Genomic DNA, 24,239 nt, shown 5'->3' with positions numbered 1-24,239 from the left:
TGCAAAGCTCATTTTAAGGCTGATCCAGCAGAGGCATATTAGCAAGTCAGAGTACTGGAAATAACCAATACATGAAATACACACATTTGCCTCCACTTCCAGAGTAATCATCGATCAATGGATCAACTGAAGGTAAGCAGGAGGGAAAATACAAGAAGGGTCAAAGTTCAGGTTCAGCAGAGACAAAGAGAGGGAACAGAGCAGTATTTGGCATTTGGGAAAATGAAAAAATACACACTTAGAATATATTATCATTTTACAAACTGTATTCATCTAAACTTAGGTGCCAATCAGTAAGAAGAACTAAACTAGAAGAAGCCTTGAAAATCTTATTAGAATTCCAAACAATATATTAATTTTACACTCAAAAAATAAAAATATGCTTTTTAAAATAAACTCATATACTATTTCACCAGAATAATCTAATTAACTCACTTAGAACTTCTGATTAGACATTATACAGGTAGATCACTGAGGTTAAAAAAAATATTCATTTTAAGACAACACTGTAAAACAATACTCTCTGGAAGTCTAATTCTTGAATTTGATAAGGAATTGGATATTTTCCCCTTCATATAATCATAGGGAGCGAGGTGGGGAACATTCAATCATTCTGCAGGAGGGGAAAGATACCACCGAAAGGTAAATATTATCTGAAAGGAGACTGAAATGGTGGGTTTCTTACACATAGATTACTGCTACTACATTAATCCAGAGAAACCCATAACACAAAAACAAAAATTTCAAGTTAACATATTTATGAAGTGATTAATTTCTCAGAGAGAAGCTTAACATTCCAAATGAACTTTACTGCTGATCTAAAATAGAAATCTAATAAAAATACAAGTAGTGATATATTCATATTTTAAAAAATAATTTCATGAGTTCAAATGGATAGCCTGGCACATACCACATAAAGGAATTCTGAGATGATGATTCTTGTTTTTATTTTTTTCTTAACATCCTAAAAGACCGTTTCTCTACCATCTAGCTTCATCAAGTTCCTTAAATCTAAGTTTAAATATAAGAACCCTGAAGAGGAAAGGATTAGATTTTGTGTTGATCCTTAATTCACTTACTATCAATAATATCTCCCAGCCCTTGAGCACGAAGAAGGTCCTTCAGCCGTGTTACCTCCTCTTTTAATTCACGAACCAGTTTTGCATTGGGGTCCTCATTGATAACAGCATTGCATTTAATTTGTTTTGCACGATCTGCATATCTAGATCCAAAATGAAAATTCATTTTTGCCATTCCTCAGATGCTCTACTTCTCATAAGTAACATACCATTATTTCTAAAACAAACCACTTGAGTATTGACACATTTTATGAGCCTTTAATACATTTGCAGAAAGCTTTACAGTACCTTATAAAGAAAAGGTCAAAATGCATTTAACTGATTTATCCAAGATCACAAAGGAAATAAATACCAGAGAGGACTCAAAACTAATTTGTCCAAGTATATAGCGTTCCTTCCATTATATCAAGTGTCTTCAATGAGAGCAGAGTAGGGAGTTCTGGGTTAAAGTAATGGAACCTGTTCATATATAGAAATATTCTAGTAATGAACAATCTGCCAGTAGTTTTTTTTAATGCTACATATACTCATAATTGTATTACTTCTTATGACTTGAGCATTTCTAAAATGACAAACACCGCAAGAGGACACCTCTTTTTATAGAAATGAGTATTATAAAAAACTTTCACTATTATCTAAAAGTTATCCAAACATCTCACTTGAGGAATTTTAATATCTTTCCTATGCAAAAGTTCCTGCCTTTCCCAATGAAACTGAAAACCATAAAGGGTAAGTTCTAATATAATAAAAATACTTTTTTCCCCATGTTTTCCCTGTTATGAGAGGAATGGATCACTACTTACACAAATGACCACCCATACAGCAAAAGAAAACCCACAGCATCCAAGTCATAAAAAATTACTTGTGGGCCGGCCCGGTGGCTTAACGGTTAAGTGCTCACGCTCCGCTACTGGCGGCCCGGGTTCGGATCTGGGCCCGCACTGACGCACCGCTTCTTCGGCCATGCTGAGGCCGCGTCCCACATACAGCAACTAGAAGGATGTGCAACTATGACATACAACTATCTACTGGGGCTTTGGGGGAAAAAAAACGAGGAAGATTGGCAGTAGATGTTAGCTCAGAGCCGGTCTTCCTCAGCAAAAAGAGGAGGATTAGCATGGATGTTAGCTCAGGGCTGATCTCCCTCACAAAAAAAAAAAATTACTTGTGGCGGCACTGTATTCTATTTAGCTATTGGGATTACACTGGAGTACCTCAGAGTGCTCAAAGTTTCATCATAGTTGATATCTGCTGGGCTCAGAGCAGCAACCATTGCAGTCCGAGAATTGCCACCTAAAAAGATAAATCACAATTATCTCAAATCATACTCATCTTAGAAAGAAGAATTTTATTGAATATGTCAAATCAGACAGCACAATCTCAGATCCTAAGATTTAATCAAAGTCAACAAATTTCTTGAGTGTCTCCATGCCAGGCACTGTTATACTCAAATCTTGGGTCCGGATTTACTACGGCCAGTTTCCCTCTTCCTACTCCAATTAAGAACTCAGCCACTCCACCAAAGCCGTTCTTAGTGATGTCAAAGTCACTGGTGACATGGGCAGTCCAACAGGCCATTCTCAGCCTCTTCCTTCTATCAGCAACATTTGACACAGTTGATCACTTCCTCCTTCTCATCAAGAAAGAGGGAACGGGACTAAAGGAACACTCAATGAAGAGAAGTGACCTGAAGGTCTGAAAATATCAGCAAAAAAGAGTAAGGGCTGGTAACGTCTGATTACGTGCACCTCAAAGGAGCACGGAGTTTTCAAAAAGGAAGAAGCAGCAATAGTTTGAAGTAGGTGTCTGGTCAGGAAGACAACTACTCCACAGTTCATGTCCTGAAGTCAACTAGACATAGGAGAAAACTCTGATTTAAAAGTAAGCAAATCCAACCAGCTTAAATCAAGAGTAAAAACGAAAAAAAGGAAGGAGCATTCAAGTTAGTAACATAGCTATCTAGAGATTATTCTTCTCTAAAACAGACATACAGGACGATTAACCACAAAAGATAACTGGTAAACAGCTTTAAAAAGATAACTACACACCAGTGTCAACGTACCTAGATTTTCTCGAAGGAGCCAAGTAAGTACAGAATCCCTGTAGGGAATAAAATCAGTTTTCTTCTTCTTCTTACTCTATTAAACAGAAAGAAATGGCCTTAGCATTATTAGGGAGGAAAAATTCATATAAAAGGCAAATCAGTCTAAAAGTCCCAAGTAAATTAAACTACAGTAGAACTCCATTACTGTTGAAATTTATCACTCCCAGCTTCAATTCTTCACAATACTCAAAACTCATGCAATGAAGTAATTTTCTTTTTATATTTTATTTTGAAAAATGTCTAACATATACAACAGTTTAGAGAGTAGTATAATGAGCTATCATATATCTATCATGCAGCTCCAAAAATTACCAATATTTTGCCAATCAGCTTTCAATTAATCCTCAAACTCTTTTTCTATACTTTTTCTTCCTGAACCATTCTGGAGTAAACTGCAGACACCATGCTCTTTTATTCCTAAACCCTACAGCAAATAAAAACATTCTCTTTGATACAATACTGTTATCTAATATCCTGTCCATATTATGGTTTTTAGAGCTGGTAAAGCAAATCCAACATTTCACCTGTAAATACTTCAGGTACATATCTCTAACACAGAAGGACTTAAAAAAAAAAAAAAACATAACTACATGACCATTATCACACTTAAAATTATCAATATTTCCTTAATATCATCTAATACCTAATTCTCAAACAATTATTTTTACTTTTGCAGAGGGGCAAATATGAATCCTGTGCATTCCAGGTTGAATGTGCAGAAGCAAGTCATTTAGTTAATGAATTTACTTGGCCAACCACCAAATCATCAAGTGGATTGTTGTGCATTTGGTTTCTTTGAAAGGCAATTACGCCCCCAAATAAATCCAACCATTAGAGTTAGGACTCAAAGTGAAAACGTCTAAGCAAGTGATGTAATTTGCTAATTTGGAGATTTGTAAAGACTACAAAAGATGAATTTTCTCTATATGTCAAGAGTTTACTTGTCCTGCTCTCTCTGTGACCCTTCTCATTATCACAGGATAAAGCAAAAAGCACCAATGCAAAGCAAGTGCTGAAATGGAGGAAATTATATCCTCTGAAAGTAAAAGGTAATGCAAATGCTTTGCAGATAATAGCCACTCCAATATCTGCAGGTTGACTACTCTGTCATGATAACTTAAGAAGCTGACAAGGGGAAAGCCAGGGTTCACTGATAAACATCACCCAAGCAATCAGCAGTCTCATAATCCATTCCTGGCATAATCTGAGGTTAAATTAAACTAAGGATGATCTACTTCTTCCAAAGCATGGGTATTCAGAAAAAGAGTACCAAGTAGCTGACCTCTGGTTTGTTGAGGAGGAAAGGAAGTAGGCAAATGGCACTTTAATTCCATCTCTTATCAAAAATGTCCCCTTAGTCTCATCCACTCCACCCACAGACACACATTCCACCAATTAGAAAGTCAATTCCCATAGCAGGTTCTATGTCTAAATTACACACCAGACTTTTACAGAGAATTAACCCTCTCAGTCATTCACAGCTTAGTGGGACTTTCATTCCACCAAAAAATTCCTGAGGCCTAAGACTTGAGCTTGTCTCTTTCTAGTTCTCCACCACACCTAAACAATCCAGTTTGCCTACAGTTACTACTGAAAATGCTGCAAGATTTAAAGTTTGCCAGTTACAACCACTGCAAACAGTAGTATAAAAATAAGCAAGGTCGGCTTGCCAAAAATGTTCTATTTTCATTTCTGTCAATTAGACTAAATTAAGGAGTACCTAAACGAAGAAGCATAAATAGCACTTCAATCTTTTCCGTTTGAAAACACCCCAGAATTTTAGCCATTTCTTTTCTATTTGCTCTCTTACACAAATTAAGCTCACTTGCTCTCACATCTGTAATTTTTTTAAATAAGTGCTTCAGTAGTTACACAAAAAGCCTTACTTAGATCATTAACCTCTCTAAAAGGAAATACTATTAAGTCTGGATGATGATAATCCTGTTTCCCTCCCTAGTGGAAATAACAATACATCTTAACTCACCAAAAATCACACTTGTTACATAAAAACTAAAATTTATTTCTGATCTGTTATAGTTATGACATAGAGGCAAAGTACTACAGGGTTTTACAAAACCGATTACAAAAAATCATTTGCAATTATTGTGGCACAGAGCAATGTGGGAAATATACAGACAAAATACTCTGTAAACTTTTCCTTTGGTTGATGTGAATGTTAACAGATAAGCAAATGAACAGGACAAGTTAGAATGACCACTAAGTTTTAACAGTCTGCATGGTTCTGGGACCCAGATCAGACATCTGAAGAATATCCACAAATGTATAATATCAAATAGAAGATAGATTCTTGAATCTAAGGTAGCTTTTTCCAATAAGCAGAGAAAAACAGAAAAAAGGCATTACTTTTTATTAAGTTATTTTTGAGCAGACCTAAACAAATCTATATATTTTAAAATATGAGTATAAAATATTAATACAGATACTGCCTCTATCTCCAATGTTACTCATGTGATTCAGAACAAACTATTGAGTGTCTATTATTTATGCAAGAGTACTAATAAATTCGAGAGTATTTGTATAGAAATATAAAGAGAAAAAACTATTATATTTGAATTTAAAAGGATGCAAATAATACGTTTTCTAGATGCAATTAGATGTTTAACTTGATTCTACTGCCTTTACAATAAGTAAAACTGGAGAGTAGAAAAAAAATTTTTTAACGATTTAAATAACCCACAAATTTTCATGGTAAGAAACAAGTAAAGATCACACAAAGCGGTTTAAGAAAAACATACTAACAATTTCAAGAAACCAGATATGTTTTAGAATGCTACTCTTAAGAAATTTCTTTTATTGTCCTTTCTAGAGGTTTATAGACTTCTTCAAGTGACAGTCCTATAGATCACCAGGAGAAACATCATAAGATAACACAATGTAGAAGCTTCCTCAAATTTCTCTCTTTATCCTTTATTCTGAATTCCTTCTCCAAAGCATATCATATTCCCTAAATTAATTTTGGTGTGAAGTCTCATGATTCATGGTCACCCTAAATAGCAATTTTAAATTCCAGACCCAGAAAACAAATAACAAAAAGTTGTTCTGTTGTTGGTGAGGAAGACTCAGGGCCTCGCCCTGAGCTAACACCTGTTGTCAATCTTCCTCTTTTTTTGCTTGAGGAACATTAGCCCTGAACTAACATCCGTGCCAATCTTCCTCCACTTTATATGTGGGGCACTGCCACAGCATGGCTGTCAAGTGGTGTAGGTCCACACCTAGGATCCAAACCTGCAAACCCGAGCTGCCAAAGGGGAGTGTGCTGAACTTAACCACTGTGCCACAGGGCCGGCCCCAACAAAAAGTTTTTTAAAGGTTCCATTCCCATTTATGCCTTCATACATCCTGCTGAGGATTTAAAATCATCACAATTGATTCTACAGCTAGTTCATTTCTACCAAACCCCACCGTACCTTGCTGGTGCAGTTATCCTGCAGATGAAAGCATAAAAGAGAGACCAAGAACACAGGATAAGCCTCCAAATAGAAAATATTTTGCTTAAATTTTAACTCATAAATTGTTTCTTTATTTATTTTTTTTCCCCCAAAGCCCCAGTAGATAGTTGTATGTCATAGCTGCACATCCTTCTAGTTGCTGTATGTGGGACACGGCCTCAGCATGGTTGGAGAAGCGGTGAGTCGGTGCGCGCCCGGGATCCGAACCCGGGCCACCAGCAGCGGAGCGCGCGCACTTAACTGCTAAGGCACGGGGCCGGCCCCTAAGTCATAAATTGAATATGACTTCTCAGCGACAAGCAAGAAAGAACTTAATTCTTTTTAGGGATTCAAATGAGGTACGAAACTAAATTAGGGCACACGCCGACTGATGCTTCTTTAGCTTCTAACCTAAATAATGAAGCCCCTCATTCAAAAATTGTTTCAGCTTTAGTGTTCCACTGTTAAGGAACAGGAAAGAATAAAACTCTTTAAAAATATATATTTATTGGCCCCCAGATCAACAGCATTCACCAAGGCAAATTGCTCAAAACACTCCAAAAGGTACTGCAGCCCACTTAGAAAAGATTGTATAGGAAAAGAATATGTAATAAATACACTAAGTTTTTAGGAGAGATATGAAATAAGGCTCAAAAAAATAGTCAAACCTTATGTCTTTTTAAAGACCTAGTTTTTACTCTAGCCTTTACAGATCTATATTTACTTTCATTCTCCTGCATCTCTTTTACTTTCAGTACAAAGTCAAAGTGTATTATATCTAGTATCTTATCTGAAAAGCTCTAAAAGGAGAAAGGCAAGATTGCATAAAAGGGCCAAAAAAGGACAGCCTTCATAAACAATCCTAATACATTGTCAAGTACATCTGGTGAACAAATTTTCCCTCACAATGAAGTATAAGACTTACCACCTCTGCCAAGGCTGAAATGACTTTGCCCAGAGTTGTAAGAGACTTATTAATATTTGCTCCTTCCTGAAATCAATACCAAAGATGAAAGAATTATGATGAAGAATTTCTACTATTACCACATCATATATAATACATAAAATAAAATTAGCCATATGCTAGCATTATTTATTTAGGACCACAAGTTCTAAAAAACTCCTTTAATCCTCAATTTTTTCTCCTCTCCACTTGATGACATGCCAGAACCACATGCCTAACTCACAGTCCTCAAGTATCTTCAAGATGTCTGTGCTCCAAAAACCTACAGATGCAGCCTTCTTCCCAGAAATCAGTGACATGAAATTTCTGCTCTTGTTAAGCATATCTCCAGAGAAGACCATGCTTGTTCTCACATCTGTATCTGGTGTATCCTTTCCCATTACTGTCCCTTACTTACATCTAACCTAATTCTGCCGGTTCCTCAAAATATAATTCAACTCTAATCTTGACCATGAAGTCGTCTTTAACTATTATGTTATGTAACTTAACCTTTCATTGAAGTTATAGATCAGAAGTCAGCAAAATTTTTCTGTAAAGATTTCGCAGGCCATGTGGTCTCAGTTGCAACTTCTCCACTCTATCATTGCAGCACCAAAGCAGCCACAGACAATACATAAACAAACAGACGTAGCTGTGTCCCAATAAAATTTTATTTACAAAAACAGACAGTGGGCCAGATTTAGCCAACTGGCCAGAGTTTGCTGATCTGTGTTATAGAATATTTATTGACTAGGTCATTTGTTTGGTAAAATAAATACCTTTAATCGAGTCCCTTTGGCACCAGTTGAATCAGCTCGTTCACTTCCCGCTAGATCCACCAAACTGATTTTACTAACCTGGTAAAGAACAATAACATTGGGGCAATTCAAAAATAAGCAAGGTAGAAGTAGAAAACATTTAGAGGCAGAAAATCAAAATATTAAGGCATATTAATTATTTTATTAATATATAAAATATAATATATATAATATATATAATATATATAATAAATATATATAATATAATAAATTAAATTAATTTATTAATTAAAAATATTAATCAGGGCTCTTATATGGCATAAAAAGACAAAGACAACATATACCGTAGTCAATTTAAAGAGTACGCACAAAAGTTCACAGCAAGTATCTTGGTTTGAAAGAAGTAATTTTAGGATAAACAAGACATATTTTACAATGGCATGTCATAAAAATATATAAAACTCATTAACCCATTAAATGGTATATTAAAAACGAAGCTTCCAGCAACTGGAACTCACACATACTGCTGATGGGAATGTAAAAGGAGACAATCACTTTGGAAAACAGTTTGGCAGATTCTTAAGCTAAACACACACCTACCATAAGACTTAACCATTCCACTCCTAGGTATTTCCCAAGAGAAAAAAAGACAAATATCCACACAAAGACTTGTACACAAATGTTCACGGCATCTTCATTTGTAATGATTAAAAACTGGAAACAATTTAAATGTCCATCAATAGATGAACTAATACACAAACTGTGATTACACTTATATAGTGGAATACTAATCAGCAATGAAAATGACTGAACTGCTGATACAGACAACAACACAGATGAATCTCAAAATCATTATGCTAAGTAAAAGAAGCCAGGCACACATATTATATGATTCCATTTATATAAAATTCTGGAAAATGGAAACTTATCTATAGTGATAGAAAGCAGATTAGGATTTTCTGAGGATGGAGACGGAAGGAGGAATAGTTAGATTACAAAGGGGCATGAGGCAACTTTTTGGGGTACTAGAAACGCTCATTATCTGGACTGTGGTATTAGCTTTACAGGTGTATATGTATGTGATCCAATTTTACACTTCAAATGTGTGCGGTTTAGGGGCTCACCCCATGGCACAGTGGTTAAGTCCCACGCGCTCCACTTCGGTGGCCTGGGTTCACAGGGTCAGACCTACACCACTCGTCAGCCACGCTGACATACAAAATAGAGGAATATTGGCACAGACGTTAGCTCAGGGCAACTCTTCCCGAAGCAAAAAGAGGAAGACTGGCAACAGATGTTAGCTCAGGGTGAATCATCCTCAAAATAAAAAAAAAATTTGCGCTTTATTGTACTTCAACAATACCTCAACAAAGTTGTTTAAAAAAAAAGTAGAGCTTCAGAAAGTTTACACAAAAGCATACAAATTATGAAGTAAGCTATGGTTATGGGATTAACGTCATTATTTTTGTACATTTGACATCATGTAAGAAAGGAAAAAATGCTTTCACATAGGATGTTCCTTAGTGCCATTCAGATAAATAGTGACTACTAAATAGCATTAATATTGTAACCTCTGGCTAAGCAGTGTGAACTTATTTAATCACCAATAGGAAGAAAATATTTTTTTAAATAATTTTCATGGCTGGCCCCACGGCGTAGTGGCTAAGTGCGTGCACTCCGCTGCTGGCAGCCCAGGTTCGGATCCTGGGCATGCACCAACACACTGCTTTTCAGGCCATGCTGTGGCGGCGTCCCACATAAAGTGGAGGAAAATGGGCATGGATGTTCGCTCAGGGCCAGTCTTCCTCAGCAAAAAGAGGAGGATTGGCATGGATGTTAGCTCAGGGATGATCTACCGCGCCCCCCCCCCACACACACACTAAATAAATAAATAAATAAATAAATTTTAAATAATTTTCAGCTAAAAACAAACAAGTCACCAAGTAAAAGGTGATTCTAGTTTTTAGTGATATCGGTATCATAAAGTACTCAGTTTATAAGGCAAAGGACCTCTTTTTTTTTTTTTGAGATTTTAAACTCAATTTAATAGTTGTGAAAATATGATCCCATTTATTTACCCATTTTTTTTTTATAATTTTATTTATTTATTTATTCCCCCAAAGTCCCAGTAGATAGTTGTATGTTATAGCTGCATCTCCTTCTAGTTGCTGTATGTGGGACTCGGCCTCAGCATGGCCGGAGAAGCGGTGCGTTGGTGTGTGCCCGGGAACCGAACCCAGGCCGCCAGTATTGGAGCCCGCGCACTTAACCGCTAAGCCACGGGGCCGGCCCGATTTACCCATATTTTGATTAAAATGGCTTCCTTTTATATTTGATTTTTCTCCTTTATTATTTCTTTAAAATATACCAAGGATATTATTTCTATACACAAATTATATATATGTGTATATATATATATACATAATTATTTTAAAGGACTACATAGAATTTCATTATATAAAATTTCTTCTGTTACTATTAGCATTATTTACATTCTCATTATTAGATATACAGCAATAAAGATTCTCACATATTCATTTTGCTCTCTTAAACATCTCTCATTATGCTAAATTTTTATTGATTTCATAATAGTTTATAACATTGTGAGATTTCATTGTACATTATTATTTGTCAGTCACCACATAAATGTGCCCCTTTACCCCTTGTGCCCACCCCCCAACCCCCTTCCCCCTGGTAACCACCAAACTGTTCTCTCTGTCCATATGTTAGTTTATATTCCACATATGATAGAGGTCATACAGTGTTTGTCTTTCTCTGTCTGGCTTATTTCACTTAACATAATACCCTCCAGGTCCATCCATGTTGTTGCAAATAGAACGATTTTGTCTTTTTTATGGCTGAATAGTATTCCATTGTATACATTTACCACATCTTCTTTATCCAATCATCTGTCAATGGATACTTGGGTTGCTTCCACTTCTTGGCTATAGTGAATAATGCTGCAGTGAACACAGGGGTGCATAAACCTCTTTGCATTGTTGATTTCAAGTTCTCTGGATAAACACCCAGGAGTGGGATAGCTGGATCATCAGGTATTTCTGTTTTTAATTTTTTGAGGAATCTCCATACTGTTTTCCATAGAGGTTACACCAGTTTGCATTCCCACCAGCAGTGAATGAGGGTTCCCTTTTCTCCACAGCCTCTCCAACATCTGTTATTTTCTGTCTTGGTGATTATAACCATTCTAATGGGTATAAGGAGATATCTTAGTGTAGTTTTGATTTGCATTTCCCTGATGATTAGTGATGTTGAACATCTTTTTATTTGCCTATTGGCCATCTATATATCTTCCTTGGAAAAATGTCTGTTCATATCCTCTGCCCACTTTTAAATCAGGTTGTTTGTTTTTTTATTGTTCAGTTGTGTGAGTTCTTTACATATTATGGAGATTAACCTCTTGTCGGATATATGACTTGCAAGTATTTTTCACCAGCTGGTGAGCTATCTTTTCATTTTGATCCTGGTTTCCTTTGCCTTGCAGAAGCCCTTTAGCCTGATGAAGTCCCACTTGTTTATTTTTTCTTTTCTTTCTCTTATCCGAGTAGACATGGAATTCGAAAAGAGCCCTCTGAGACCCATGTCAAAGAGTGTTCTGCCTATATTTTCTTCCAGGAGTTTTATAGTTTCAGGTCTTACCTTCAAGTCTTTGATCCATTTTGAGTTAATATTTGTGTATGGCGAAAGATAATGGTCTACTTTCATTCTTTTGCATGTGGCTGTCCAGTTTTCCAGCACCATTTACTGAAGAGAATTTCCTTTCTCCATTTTATGTTCTTAGCTCCTTTGTTGAAGATTAGCTGTCCATATATGTGTGGTTTTATTTCTGGGCTTTCAATTCTGTTCCACTGATCTCTTTGTCTGTTTTTGTACCAGTACCATGCTGTTTTGATTATTATAGCTTTGTAGTAGATTTTGAAGTCAGGGATTATGCCTCCAGCTTTTTTTTTTTTCCCCTCAGGATTTCTTTAGCTATGCGGGGTCTTTCGTTGCCCCATATGAATTTTAGGATTCTTTCTTCTATTTCTGTGAAGAATATCTTTGGGATTCTGATTGTGACTGCACTGAATGTGTAGATTGCTTTAGGTAGCATGGACATTTTAACTATGTTTATTCTTCCAACCTATGTGCATGGGCTATCTTTCCATTTCTTTATGTCATCATCGATTTCTTTCAACAATGTCTTATAGTTTTCTCTGTATAGGTCTTTCACCTCCTTGGTTAATTTATTCCTAGATATATTCTTTTTTTTGCGACTGTAAATGAGATTGTATTCTTGAGTTCTCTTTCTGTTAGTTCGTTATTAGAGTATAGAAATGCAACTGATTTTTGTAAGTTGATTTTGTACCCTGCAACTTTGCTGTAGTTGCTGATTATTTCTAACAGTTTTCCGATGGATTCTTTAGGGTTTTCTACATACAAAATCATGTTGTCTGCAAACAGCGAGAGCTTCACTTCTTCATTGCCTATTTGGATTCCTTTTATTCCTTTTTCTTGCCTAACTGCTCTGGCTAGAACCTCTAGTACTACGTTGAATAAGAGTAGCGAAAGTCAGCATCCTTGTCTTGTTCCTATTCTCAGAGGGGTGGCTTTCAGTTTTTCCCCATTGAGTATGATGTTGGCTGTGGGTGTGCCATATATGGCCTTTATTATGCTGAGGTACTTTCCTTCTATACCCATTTTATGGAGAGTTTTTATCATAAATGGATGTTGGATCTTGTCAAATGCTTTCTCTGCATCTACTGAGATGACCATGTGGTTTTCATTCCTCATTTTGTTAATGTGGTGTATCACATTGACTCATTTGCAGAATTTGAACCATCCCTGTGGTTCAAACACAGGAACCCTGTGTTCCTGGTATAAATCCCACTTGATTATGGTGTATGAACTTTTTAATGTATTGCTGTATTCGGTTTGCCAATATTTTGTTGAAGATTTCTGCATCTATGTTCATCAGCAATATTGGCCTGTAATTTTCCTTGTTTGTATTGTCCTTGCCTGGCTTTGGTATCAGGGTGATGTTGGCCTCGTAGAATGTTTTAGGAAGTGTTCCATCTTCCTCTATTTTTTGGAATAGTTTGAGAAGGATAGTTATTAAATGTTACTTGAATGTTTGAGGTAAAATTCTCCAGAGAAGCCATCTGGTCCTGGACTTTTACTTTTTGGTAGATTTTTGATTACTGTTTTGATCTCTTTACTTGTGACTGGTCTATTCAGATTCTCTAATTCTTCTTGCTTCAGTTTTGGGAGATTGTATGAGTCTAAGAATTTATCCATTTCTTCTAGATTGTCCAATTTGTTGGCATATAGTTTTTCATAGTATTCTCTTATAATTCTTTGTATTTCTGTGGTATCTGTTGTGATTTCTCCTCTTTCATTTCTAATTTTATTTATCTGAGCCTTCTCTCTTTTTCTTGGTGAGTCTGGTTAAGGGTTTGTCAATTTTGTTTATCTTCTCAAAGAACGAGACCTTTGTTTCACTGATCCTTTCTACTGTTTTTTTTTTTTTTTTTTTGGTTTCAATTTCATTTATTTCTGCTCTAATTTTTATTATTTCCCTTGTTCTGCTGACTTCGGGCTTTGTTTGTTCTTCTTTTTCTAATTCTGTTAGGTGTAGTTTAAGATTGCTTATTTGGGATTTTTCTTGTCTGTTAGGGTGGGCCTGTACTGCTATGAATTTCCCTCCCAGGACTGCTTTTGCTCCATCCCATATGAGTTGGTGTGGTGTATTTTCATTTTCATTTGTTGCCAGATATTCTTTGATTTCTCCTTTAATTTCTTCAATGACCCACTGGTTGTTCAGTAGCATGTTGTTTAGTCTCCACATCTTTGTCACTTTCCCAGTTTTTCTCTGGTAGTTGATTTCTAGTTTCATAGCATTATGCTCGGAAAAGATGATTGTTATGATTTCAATCTTCTTTAATTTATAGAAGCTTCCTTGTTTCCCAACATATGGTCTATCCTTGAGAATGTTCCATGTGCACTTGAGAAGGATGTATATTCTGCTGTCTTTGGATGGAGGCTCTATATATCTACTAAGTCCATCTCATCTAGTTTTTCATTAAGTCCACTATTTCCTTATTGACCTTCTGTCTGGATGAACTATTTATTGATGTAATAAGCTCCCCTACTATTATTGTGTTGTTGTTAATATCTCCTTTTAGGTCTGTTAATAGCTGCTTTATGTACTTTGGTGTTCCTGTGTTGGATGAATATATATTTATAAGTGATATAAAGTGATTTATAAGTGTCTTCTTGGTGGAGTGTCCCTTGTATCATTATATATTGCCCCTCTTTGTCTCTCATTACCTTTTTTTATCTTGAAGTCTACTTTGTCTGATGTAAGTATGGCAACACCTGCTTTCTTTTGTTCGCCATTAGCTTGGAGTATCGTCTTCCATCCTTTCACTCTAAGCCTGTGTTGTCTTTAGAATTGAGATGTGTTTCCTGGAGGCAGCAAGTTGTTGGGTCTGGCAAAGGACCTTTTATAACTGCCAGTACAATAAATCTAACTTCAGATTTAAACATCTAGCTGCATGCTACTTAGGAATGTAGGTAGAGCAGAATTTAACATAAATTTATTATTAACAATAATAAAATTAACATTTATTGAGTGGCTACTCTGTGCCAGGCACCATTATGTGCACTTAACCTGCATTAATATTTTAATCTTCTTAACAATCCTATGAGGCTGGGGAAACTGAGGCACAAACAGGTTAAGTAACCCGTCCAAGGTAACACTGCTGAAAAGTGGCAGAACCAGGATCTAAAGCAAGCAGTTTAATTCCAAAGTCTGGTATATTTAACCACCACAGAAAATGAGAAATTAACAAGCAAAGGTATGTGAAGAGCATCAGAACTGCTGTGCAGTTATTGTCCAAGAATAAAATATATTTTGTCTGCTTAATCGTTTGCTTAAACATTTTATCCCACAGTAACATTATCAGAGCTGAAAAAAATAAAATACCAAAGAAGCTAGTAAGATAATTAAGAAGTTCTAGTCAAGAAGAAAAGGAAGGATTTTCTCCCCATAGAACTGCTTAACTCTCTTGCATAGAGTAGTTTTTGAGACCCAAAGTCTTGGATTGGTTTTTTCTTAACCCTATTTCCTATCTTGCAATTTCACTTAAGAACCCATGCTCAAAACTGGTTTAAAGTGAAATAAAAATGACAAGAAGAAGGTATGAAATACCCCCCTTTAAGCAAAATGGCAACTTTCCTCCCTTCCATAAAATGCAGACGGTAGCAACACAGACTTCTGAAAATTCCCGTTCTACCCAACTCAAGCCCAGAGACTAAAGTTCTCCTACCTTCTCAGTGGAAAGATTGGTCTCAGTATCATGTTTCTTCTGGGTGAAAACAATGGTAAATACAGCATGGGAACGGCTACTTGTTTCATTCATGTTGGTAGCTGCCACTGTCCTAAATAAACATAAAGGTGATCACGTGACAATGGAACTCTTAGATGAAAGTTAAATGGACAGTAGGCTCCACATTATAAGCATAACAATCACAAGCAACAGCTTTAAACTTATTCAGAGATTACAGGATTGTCACTTACACAAACTGCTCTCAATACACCTTATTTGTGAGCCCATCAAATTACCCTCCAACTCCAAAAGCACCCCATCAGAATCATTTTTCATACTCCAGTTGTCCCTTTAGAAACCATCAAGGCATCTAATTTTTATTCTTTATTAGATGCTCATTTATTCCAGAATCAATTACTACCACAGGCACGTGATAACAAACATTTTACCATGACTTGACCAAAACCTAACAGTAAAACTTAACCAAAGTTCTAACATGTTTCAGCAGTGTATTGTTTTGACAAGAAGAAAGATACTGGATATGCTGAAGCCCTCATTTCTCCAGAATAGCCAAAGGATCAGAGGACTCCACAATCAAAGCAATTTTCATAGCTATACATGTGGTCTCAAACCCTCAACCCGGAACAAAAGGCCTCAAAAAATGCCGAAGACCTCAGTCATTAGTCTATACCTGGCTTTGTTTCCAGCATCCATGAGGTCAGCAATGTCTGTGTAGGAAGTCACTGCCAACTTTGACAGATCTTCCACATATGGGCCAAGAAGCGGATGTTCACGCACACGCAAATTACCCTTGTTTTTCGGATTCAGCAAATCTCGTACTCTTTCACAGTAAATCTCCATGTAGCTCACCTAGGAACAAATTATTAAAGTGAATTAGAGGATGTGAAAAAAGAAATCCTATATTTCAAAAGTATCTTTTTAACTTTTATTAAAAGCTCTACAATTAGAGATTAGCAATCTTTACAAAGTGAAATGCCACAGAATCCCTTTTATTCTATTAACAGTATATACAGATATCACTGAGTAGGTTAGAACCAGCCTTCTGACCTCCTCAGGAAGAAAGGAGGTAAACAGTCTATCTCAGCACACAGTACCTAATACTTGTCTGAGGCAGAAAAAATATCATTTTTAGTAGCACTTTATCAGTTACTAATATTTTTGTAATGTATGCTGTTGTCAAATAACTGGGGATTACAGTGAGGTTACTACAAAAGCTTGGAAACAAGATTTCTATTGGTGTTATAACCAAGGAACAATACCAATATTCCAGAGCAAGGAAGACAAGAGACCAGCTAATACTTGAAGATTGAGCACACTGTGACTGATTATGGACAAAAAATGTAATCTACCAGAGGGGTAAAGGTTAGTCAGCATGGAATTTGACTGTGTGGCAGGACCTACCCAAGTCTCGTGGGGGAAGAGGAAGCCGCAATAAACACACTTCAGGAATTCTTGTCCCGTCAGCAGGACAATTTTTATCATGAAGACAGATATATTAGGCTATCATTTCTTCACTCGAGGCAATTAAACATTTAATCTGTCTAGTCAACTCCTCTCTAATTTCATGCTCACTAAAAAACCAACAGGATTCCAATAGAGGTCGGCCCAAAGGAAGATACTATACCAGTCTTGCTAATGTGAGTGTTCTGGTCTGGGTAATAGTTATTCCTCATGGGAAAGTAACAAACCAATATGGTGGTTTCGTAACATCAGTCAAATGAGCTTCACACTAGAGTCTGACTATGAAGGATGGTTCTGTTCCTGATATTATCTACAAGATCAGGCTTCTAAGCAAACAAGGCTCTGAACTGGGGTAAATTCACCACAGTAAGCCTCATTATGATGCTTCTCTAGGAATGAGAACCTTCTGTATCACTAAGCTACTCAAGAATACAATATAACTTCTGCATTTTTCAACTTTAAATTTCTATAGACACATTTTCAGAGTATCTGAAGTAGAACCTTATCTCTATTTCTATTGCCTTTTTCTTTCAATCGGTCTCTGATATAACTATATTTATACCGTATTTTAAAATCAGTTTTTCAAATATTGACAACCTTCAAAGATAAAGTAACTGATCCATTACGAGACTAAAACAATAAGACGACCAATATTATTTCTTAAAGCAGGTCATCCTACAAAGTGAAATGCTACTTTAATCATTCTCATGTACTTAAACTTGTACCTACAATCCTGAACCCCAGGAAGATATTATATCTTCTTGGAATACTTGTCCCTTTTCACACAGGTATGAGACCAAGAGGACCCAAACAACCTCGGTAAAGGTTGATGTGCTCCATTACTTATTCTCTAATATGCAAATCCATCTAAAGCCATCACTATTTCTTTTATTTCTGAACCATTCTAGACCCCACTTGGCAATTTCAATTCACTGAGTACTATTATCTTCTAGGCACTTTCTAGGCATCATGAGTACTATGGAGAAAAAAAAAAGAACAGGGCAGAAGAGATCAGGAGTGCTGGGGTAAAGGGCAAGTTGCAGTATTAAATAAGATAGTCAAGGTAAGCTTCATTGAGAGGGTAAGATTTGAACAAAAGATTTGAAAGAGGTGAAAAACTTAGTCAAAAAGATATCGAGGGGAAAAAAATTTCAGGCAGAAGGAAAAGTAAATGTAAAGGCCCTGAGGTTCCTGGTGTATTTCAGAAACAGTAAAAAAGCCAATGTGGCTGGAGCAGAGGAAACAAGAGAGAGAAGAAGTGGGAGAGGAGATAGAGTTCCCACCAACATAAGGAACAACAAAGTATCAACTAGGGATCCACACTGCACTCCAAATAAGCCTGTGAACTCAGACTAATATGAAAGAAAATGGCATCTCCGTTTATTACCTATAAGCTCAAAAAATTCTGTCACATTCTGTCACTCTCCCTATCCTTTGAATTTATTTAAAATATGTGACATTTTAATAAGATTAATAAAAACTACTGAATTTTCATTTGCTATACATTTAGTATTCAAAAAATAGTTATAGGATAAGACAAGCTATTCAGAGAATTCATTTTAACAAAAAGTATTTTTACAACAGCACATTTCCCTTTTGGTGTATGACAGTCAGAAAGCAGAATTCTTTAAAATTAATAAATTTATGCAATACTTTAAAGGTAAAGAAAAATACCCAAAGCAGCTAAGTGGGTCAACTAGGAATTATGTTAAGTCCTATAGAAAATCATAACATATATATTAAAAACAAAATCTAGAGTTTACTTTAAAAACAGCTTAATTTCTCAGAACAGGCTCATGTGAACAGAACACTTTAGTAATTTCAGTTACTATGAAAATGATTACCAAAAATTGGGGTGTGTGAAACAATAGCTTTATAAAGCATATACAAAAAAGTAGAAGTATTTATCAAATAAACTCATATACATAATGTAATTCTATAGACCTCTTTTTGAAAGAGCTAGGATAGACACTGGAGAGAGAATAACTCGCCAAGATTTTAAGGAATTATAAAGGTGGGCAAAGAGAGAAGAGATTTGATTATATATATTTTAAAAACTTACAGCTGTCAAAAATCATTAATAATAATATTAAAGAGTGAAGAGTTCACACAAATGAATAAGAAAAACATTGCAATCTCAAAACATAAACAGGCATACGCATAATTTACAAGATGTTCAACCACACTAATATTCAAAGAAATTCTAATTTAATTAAGAGTGAGAAATTTTCCCTTGCCAAATTGGCAAAGATTAAAAAATGAAATACTAGATGTTGGCAAAGGCACAATGGGTGTTTACATCCTCCTGAAGAGGCTGAAAAATGGTACAGCCTTTCTTTCTAAAAGGCCATTTGGCAATTCAAGTGTACTGTTTGACAACCAAGATACATACAAAGGAAATAACTGAAAATAAAGCCATAGACTTATGAACAAGGATTTACCTGCAACATTACTCATTATAACCAAAACTTAGAAATAGCCTAAAAGTACAAAATTGAGGGAACGGTTGAGTAATCTATAGCACAGTCATAATTTGGAACCATTCAAAAGTAACCTTTGAGGGAATGGAGTACAGATGCCTCTGGTTTTAACTCTCAGTTGTACCTACCTCCACAGAGTAAGACATTTCTTCATTACAGTTGTCATTGATTTTCTCAAATAGTTCTTCACATAACTACAGAAGCAGAATGAGAGAGGCACAAATAGCATAAATTAGAGAAGTACTAAGTTACTCACAAGTGCTAAACAAATTAGCAAGATCCCCTTTCTCTCTTTCTCAAAATATTAATGGTATCAACATCAAAGGTGAATGCTTTGAATGAAATAAAAGGAAAGTTTTGAATACATTCTTCTCATCTAAGCTTTTTTCTCCCTCAACAATAGTATCCCAATAATATTTTCTTAGAAAGAAAGCCATATTTAGGGGAAGAGGAGGAACTGACGTCTCTTCTAGTGTTACGTCATTGGCATATTTATGTGAAATCAAGTCTTCATACTATACTGGAGTAACTGTAACTTTACTATAAGTATTATTACTGTAGGAATCAAACTACTATTAAAGTGTATTTTGCACACATTATTGATCATGATATATACATTTATTATATATTGATTACATATACATTATAAATTTATGTATATATACATAGAGAGAATGCATACTATTTGGAGAGAGTAAATGAAGAGACTTTCAAGAATAATTTTGACTCTATAAAATTTTCCCCTTTACCTCTACTCTTAAGATTCCAACTCCTTTATGAGAGGCTACTCCACTATACAGTGACATTTCTAACAGAAAACATTAATTTTTCCAGATCAGAAAACTTAAGAATTTCACTCTCCCTATACTTTGAATTTATTTAAAATATGTAATATTTTAATAATAATAATTAATAAAAATCTGCTATACACTCAGCATTAAGGCAATCAATATACATTTGGAAAATGAACTATATGTGATCCTCTAAAACTCTAAATAGGGGCTGGCCCAGTGGAGTAGCGGTTGAGTTCGCACGCTCCGCTTTGGCGGCCTGGGGTTCACAGATTCAAATCCCAGGCGCAGACCTATGCACCACTTATCAAGCCATGCTGTGGCGGCATCCAAAGTACAAAATAGAGGAAGATGGACACAGATGTTAGCTCAGGGCTAATCTTCCTCAGCAAGAAGAGGAGGACTGACAATGGATGTTAGCTCAGAGCCAGCCTTCCTCACAAAAAAAAAAAAAAGAAAGAAAGAAACGTCTAAATAGAATTTAAAATTTATTATAAATGGCAGTTTCTAAATAATAATAATCTTTTTAAAAATCCATGCTTTTGCATTAAAATAAAATATCCCAAAACTCTACTGGAAAAGAGATACATATGTAATTATACAAGAATTCCAATAACAAATAAATTAAAGTTAAAGGAAAGAAAAGGAAAAACTAAGTGTGGTAATGTGATAAAATAAATATGACTATTTAGTATAACTTGCTATAATCTACAAACAATTATTTTATTGCCAAAGAAGTATTATATAGTAGTAAAAGCAAAGACTCTAAAACTACTTTGCCTGCATTTGGATCCTGGCTCTGCCACTTACTTGGGCAAATGACATGACCTCTCTGTGCCTCAGTTTCCTCATCTATAAAATGAGGGTAACAACAGCACCTACCTTAGAGTCATATGAGGTGGTATGAGGAGGATTAGATGAGCTAATATTTGGAAAGCACTTAGACCTGTGCTTGGCACATGGTGAGTGCTACATAATGTTTTCTCTAATTAGTATTATAATTATTGCTACTACTATATACAAAGAAGAACAATTCCCAAATATATGTCCTAATACAGATATTTTTTCTAGAAAAAAATATATGCCAGTATGTTCAATTTTTCTCTGAAAATTTCCTGATCTTTATTAATAATTAAGCATTTAAATTACATAGCTGAATTTATAATTACAGTCCAATAATCCACTAGAAAAAGTAGCTATTGCTCTCATGTATTTTACTCTCAGAATATAGAGATGGTCACACTAGGGCCACAGTAAAATAACACTTTAAAATTAATTCCAAATATCATTAATAAAAGCAAACAATGTCCCAGTTATTAATGAAAGAAGTTCTTTCTAATAACCTATGTCACAACTCTTCTCCATTCCCAAACAATACAAGATCAAAAGACTAACTGCTCTTAAAAAAAAGAAATCTTAGACTGTTAAAGCTTAAAATGATAGTATTAAATTAACAAGATAAAAGGAAAGTATCTCTGAATGAGGCAATCAAAAAACAAAAAACTCACATTCTTGAGCCACCCCTAAAGGCCTAGTGGTTAAAGTTTAGCACACTCTGCTTTGGTGGCCCAGGTTTGGTTCCCAGGCACAGAACCACACCACTCATCAGTCAGTAGCCATGCTGTGGCAGTGGCTGACATAGAAGAACTAGAAGGACTTACAATTAAAATATATAACTATGTACTGGGGCTTTGGGGAGAGAAAAAAAAAGAGAGGAAGATTGGCAACAGATGTTAGCTCAGAGTGACTCTTTCCTAGCAAAAATAAATAAATAAATGAGCTCTTTCTATTGAAATCGTTTAAAAAAAATAATCACCTTCTTAGGAGGTGATCCATATAGGGAATTTGGAAAAAAATCAGACCAACCACGTTCACTAAGTGTCCCCAGGATTCAGAATAGCGGCTGGTACATACTATCACATTTTTAAGAAGCTGGTAACACTGTTCAAAAGATAAAACAACATGACATCGGGTATACAGCAAAACTTTTACAAAATATCAATTTTCCTACCTTTAAAGACAGACATGTATACATGTCAGTCTTTCATCAGACTATTAGCTCCTCTGAGGGAAAAGGACAGGAGATTTACCTTTGAGCCTCACATATGACAGTCCCTAAACAAATGTTTGCTAAATAAAAATAATTGTTGGGGCTGGCACAGTGGCACAAGCGGTTAAGTGCACGCGCTCCACTGCGGTGGCCCGGGGTTCGCTGGTTCGGATCCCGGGCGCGCACCGACGCACCACTTGTCAAGCCATGCTGTGGCGGCGTCCCATATAAAGTGGAGGAACATAGGCATGGATGTTAGCCCAGGGCCAATCTTCCTCAGCAAAAAGAGGAGGATTGGCAGATGTTAGCTCAGGGCAGATCTTCCTCACAAAAAAAAAAAAAAAAATTGTTAAAGCAATTGAAGACTAAGAGTAATGATGAACAGAGATTTTTCATTGTTTTGTTTTTTGTTTTTTACCTGTGGAATGATGCCAGCCTGGCTTTCTTCTTGTTTACCCATCATTGTATAAGATTTCCCAGCACCAGTCTGCCCATAGGCAAAAATACAGACATTATATCCCTCAAAGGCATGTAAGAGCATTTCCTTTCCAATGTCATTGTACACACGGTTTTGAGATGCAAAACAAGGATCTTCGGGCTGTAAAGATTAAAAGGAGAAATAAAAAGCATTTTAGGGCCGGCCCCATGGCTTAGCGGTTAAGTGCACGTACTCCGCTGCTGGCGGCTCGGGTTCGGATCCCGGACGCGCACCGACGCACCACTTCTCCGGCCATGCTGAGGTCGCGTCCCACATACAGCAACTAGAAGGATGCGCAACTATGACATACAACTATCTACTGGGGCTTTGGGGGGAAATAAAACAAAATTAAATAAATAAATAAATAAATAAAAAGGCATTTTATTCATATTCTTTCCTATGCTCATTTGGTTACTTCTATAATAAATAAAAGCATTTTTAATCAGAATAGTCACTTAAAATATACTATACATTTTTTAAGTTCCCCCTACACATAGTTTATTTTTCTCATTAAACATACACATACACACAGGCACTATTAGAGTTATCCAAGTCAGCCATACATAAAAATATCTACGTGAAATTATCTAGCATGATTACATTTCATTTTTCATAACCTTAAAAGTATCACTCTGGGGCCAGCCCCGTGGCATAGCAGTTAAGCATGTGCGCTCTGCTGCTGGCGGCCCGGGTTCAGATTCCGGGCACACACCGATGGACTGCTTGCCAGGCCATGCTGTGGTGGCATCCCACATAAAGTGGAGGAAGACGGGCACAGATGTTAGCCCAGGGCCAGTCTTCCTCGGCAAAAAGAGGAAGATTGGCATGGATGTTAACTCAGGGCTGATATTCCTCACACAAACAAAAAAAGTATCACTACTCCACTCGTAGGGACCTCTAAGAAAATTTTCTTAAGTGGAAAATGAGACTAAAAGATCAAAGGTCAAGTCCATATATAAAAATACTTCTTTGAACTCACTCCAGGTAGTATGGCTATTTCTCAATAAAGACAGCTTTCAGTGAAGAATGTTTTCCAACCGCTTTCACAGGCTTTTCCCTTGGCAATTAGGCTTTGTCAACAGTTTCAAACATCTCCTATTCCAACACAAAACAGCGGAAAAAAAGAACAAAAAACCCTACTAGATGCAGAAGCAAACTCTAGTTTAGGAACAATCCCTAGAAGCCAGCAAGATTTGGCGTCCTGTACTGAGTAAGGATACTGTAAAGGGCCCTACTCTCCATTTTCCTAGATGTTGGTAATTTCTGTTTCCCTTGTGGACCTGCAGGCTCTTCCAGA

At 36.1% G+C, this 24,239-nt stretch overlaps 1 protein-coding gene across 4 annotated transcripts in view; it reads right to left on the bottom strand.

Annotated features, from left to right (window-relative positions):
• KIF1B (kinesin family member 1B) overlaps positions 1–24,239 on the bottom strand; it is a 140,920-nt gene that overhangs the window by 84,305 nt on the left and 32,376 nt on the right. For all 4 annotated transcript variants that reach the window (XM_058552863.1, XM_058552860.1, XM_058552861.1 and 1 more), the window contains exons 4-12: positions 22,883–23,062; positions 19,752–19,817; positions 16,353–16,531; positions 15,662–15,773; positions 8,355–8,432; positions 7,558–7,623; positions 3,142–3,217; positions 2,294–2,372; positions 1,080–1,222 (exon numbers count right to left, since the gene is read on the bottom strand). In XM_058552863.1, the coding sequence (XP_058408846.1) occupies positions 1,080–1,222; positions 2,294–2,372; positions 3,142–3,217; positions 7,558–7,623; positions 8,355–8,432; positions 15,662–15,773; positions 16,353–16,531; positions 19,752–19,817; positions 22,883–23,062 (979 nt within the window). The remainder of the gene's footprint in view (positions 1–1,079; positions 1,223–2,293; positions 2,373–3,141; positions 3,218–7,557; positions 7,624–8,354; positions 8,433–15,661; positions 15,774–16,352; positions 16,532–19,751; positions 19,818–22,882; positions 23,063–24,239) is intronic.

Source organism: Diceros bicornis, chromosome 13, assembly GCF_020826845.1.
Source record: "Diceros bicornis minor isolate mBicDic1 chromosome 13, mDicBic1.mat.cur, whole genome shotgun sequence".
Lineage (NCBI taxonomy): Eukaryota > Metazoa > Chordata > Mammalia > Perissodactyla > Rhinocerotidae > Diceros > Diceros bicornis.
The sequence above is the reverse complement of the archived record's forward strand: the minus strand, read 5'-3'. Positions and strand labels throughout refer to the sequence as shown.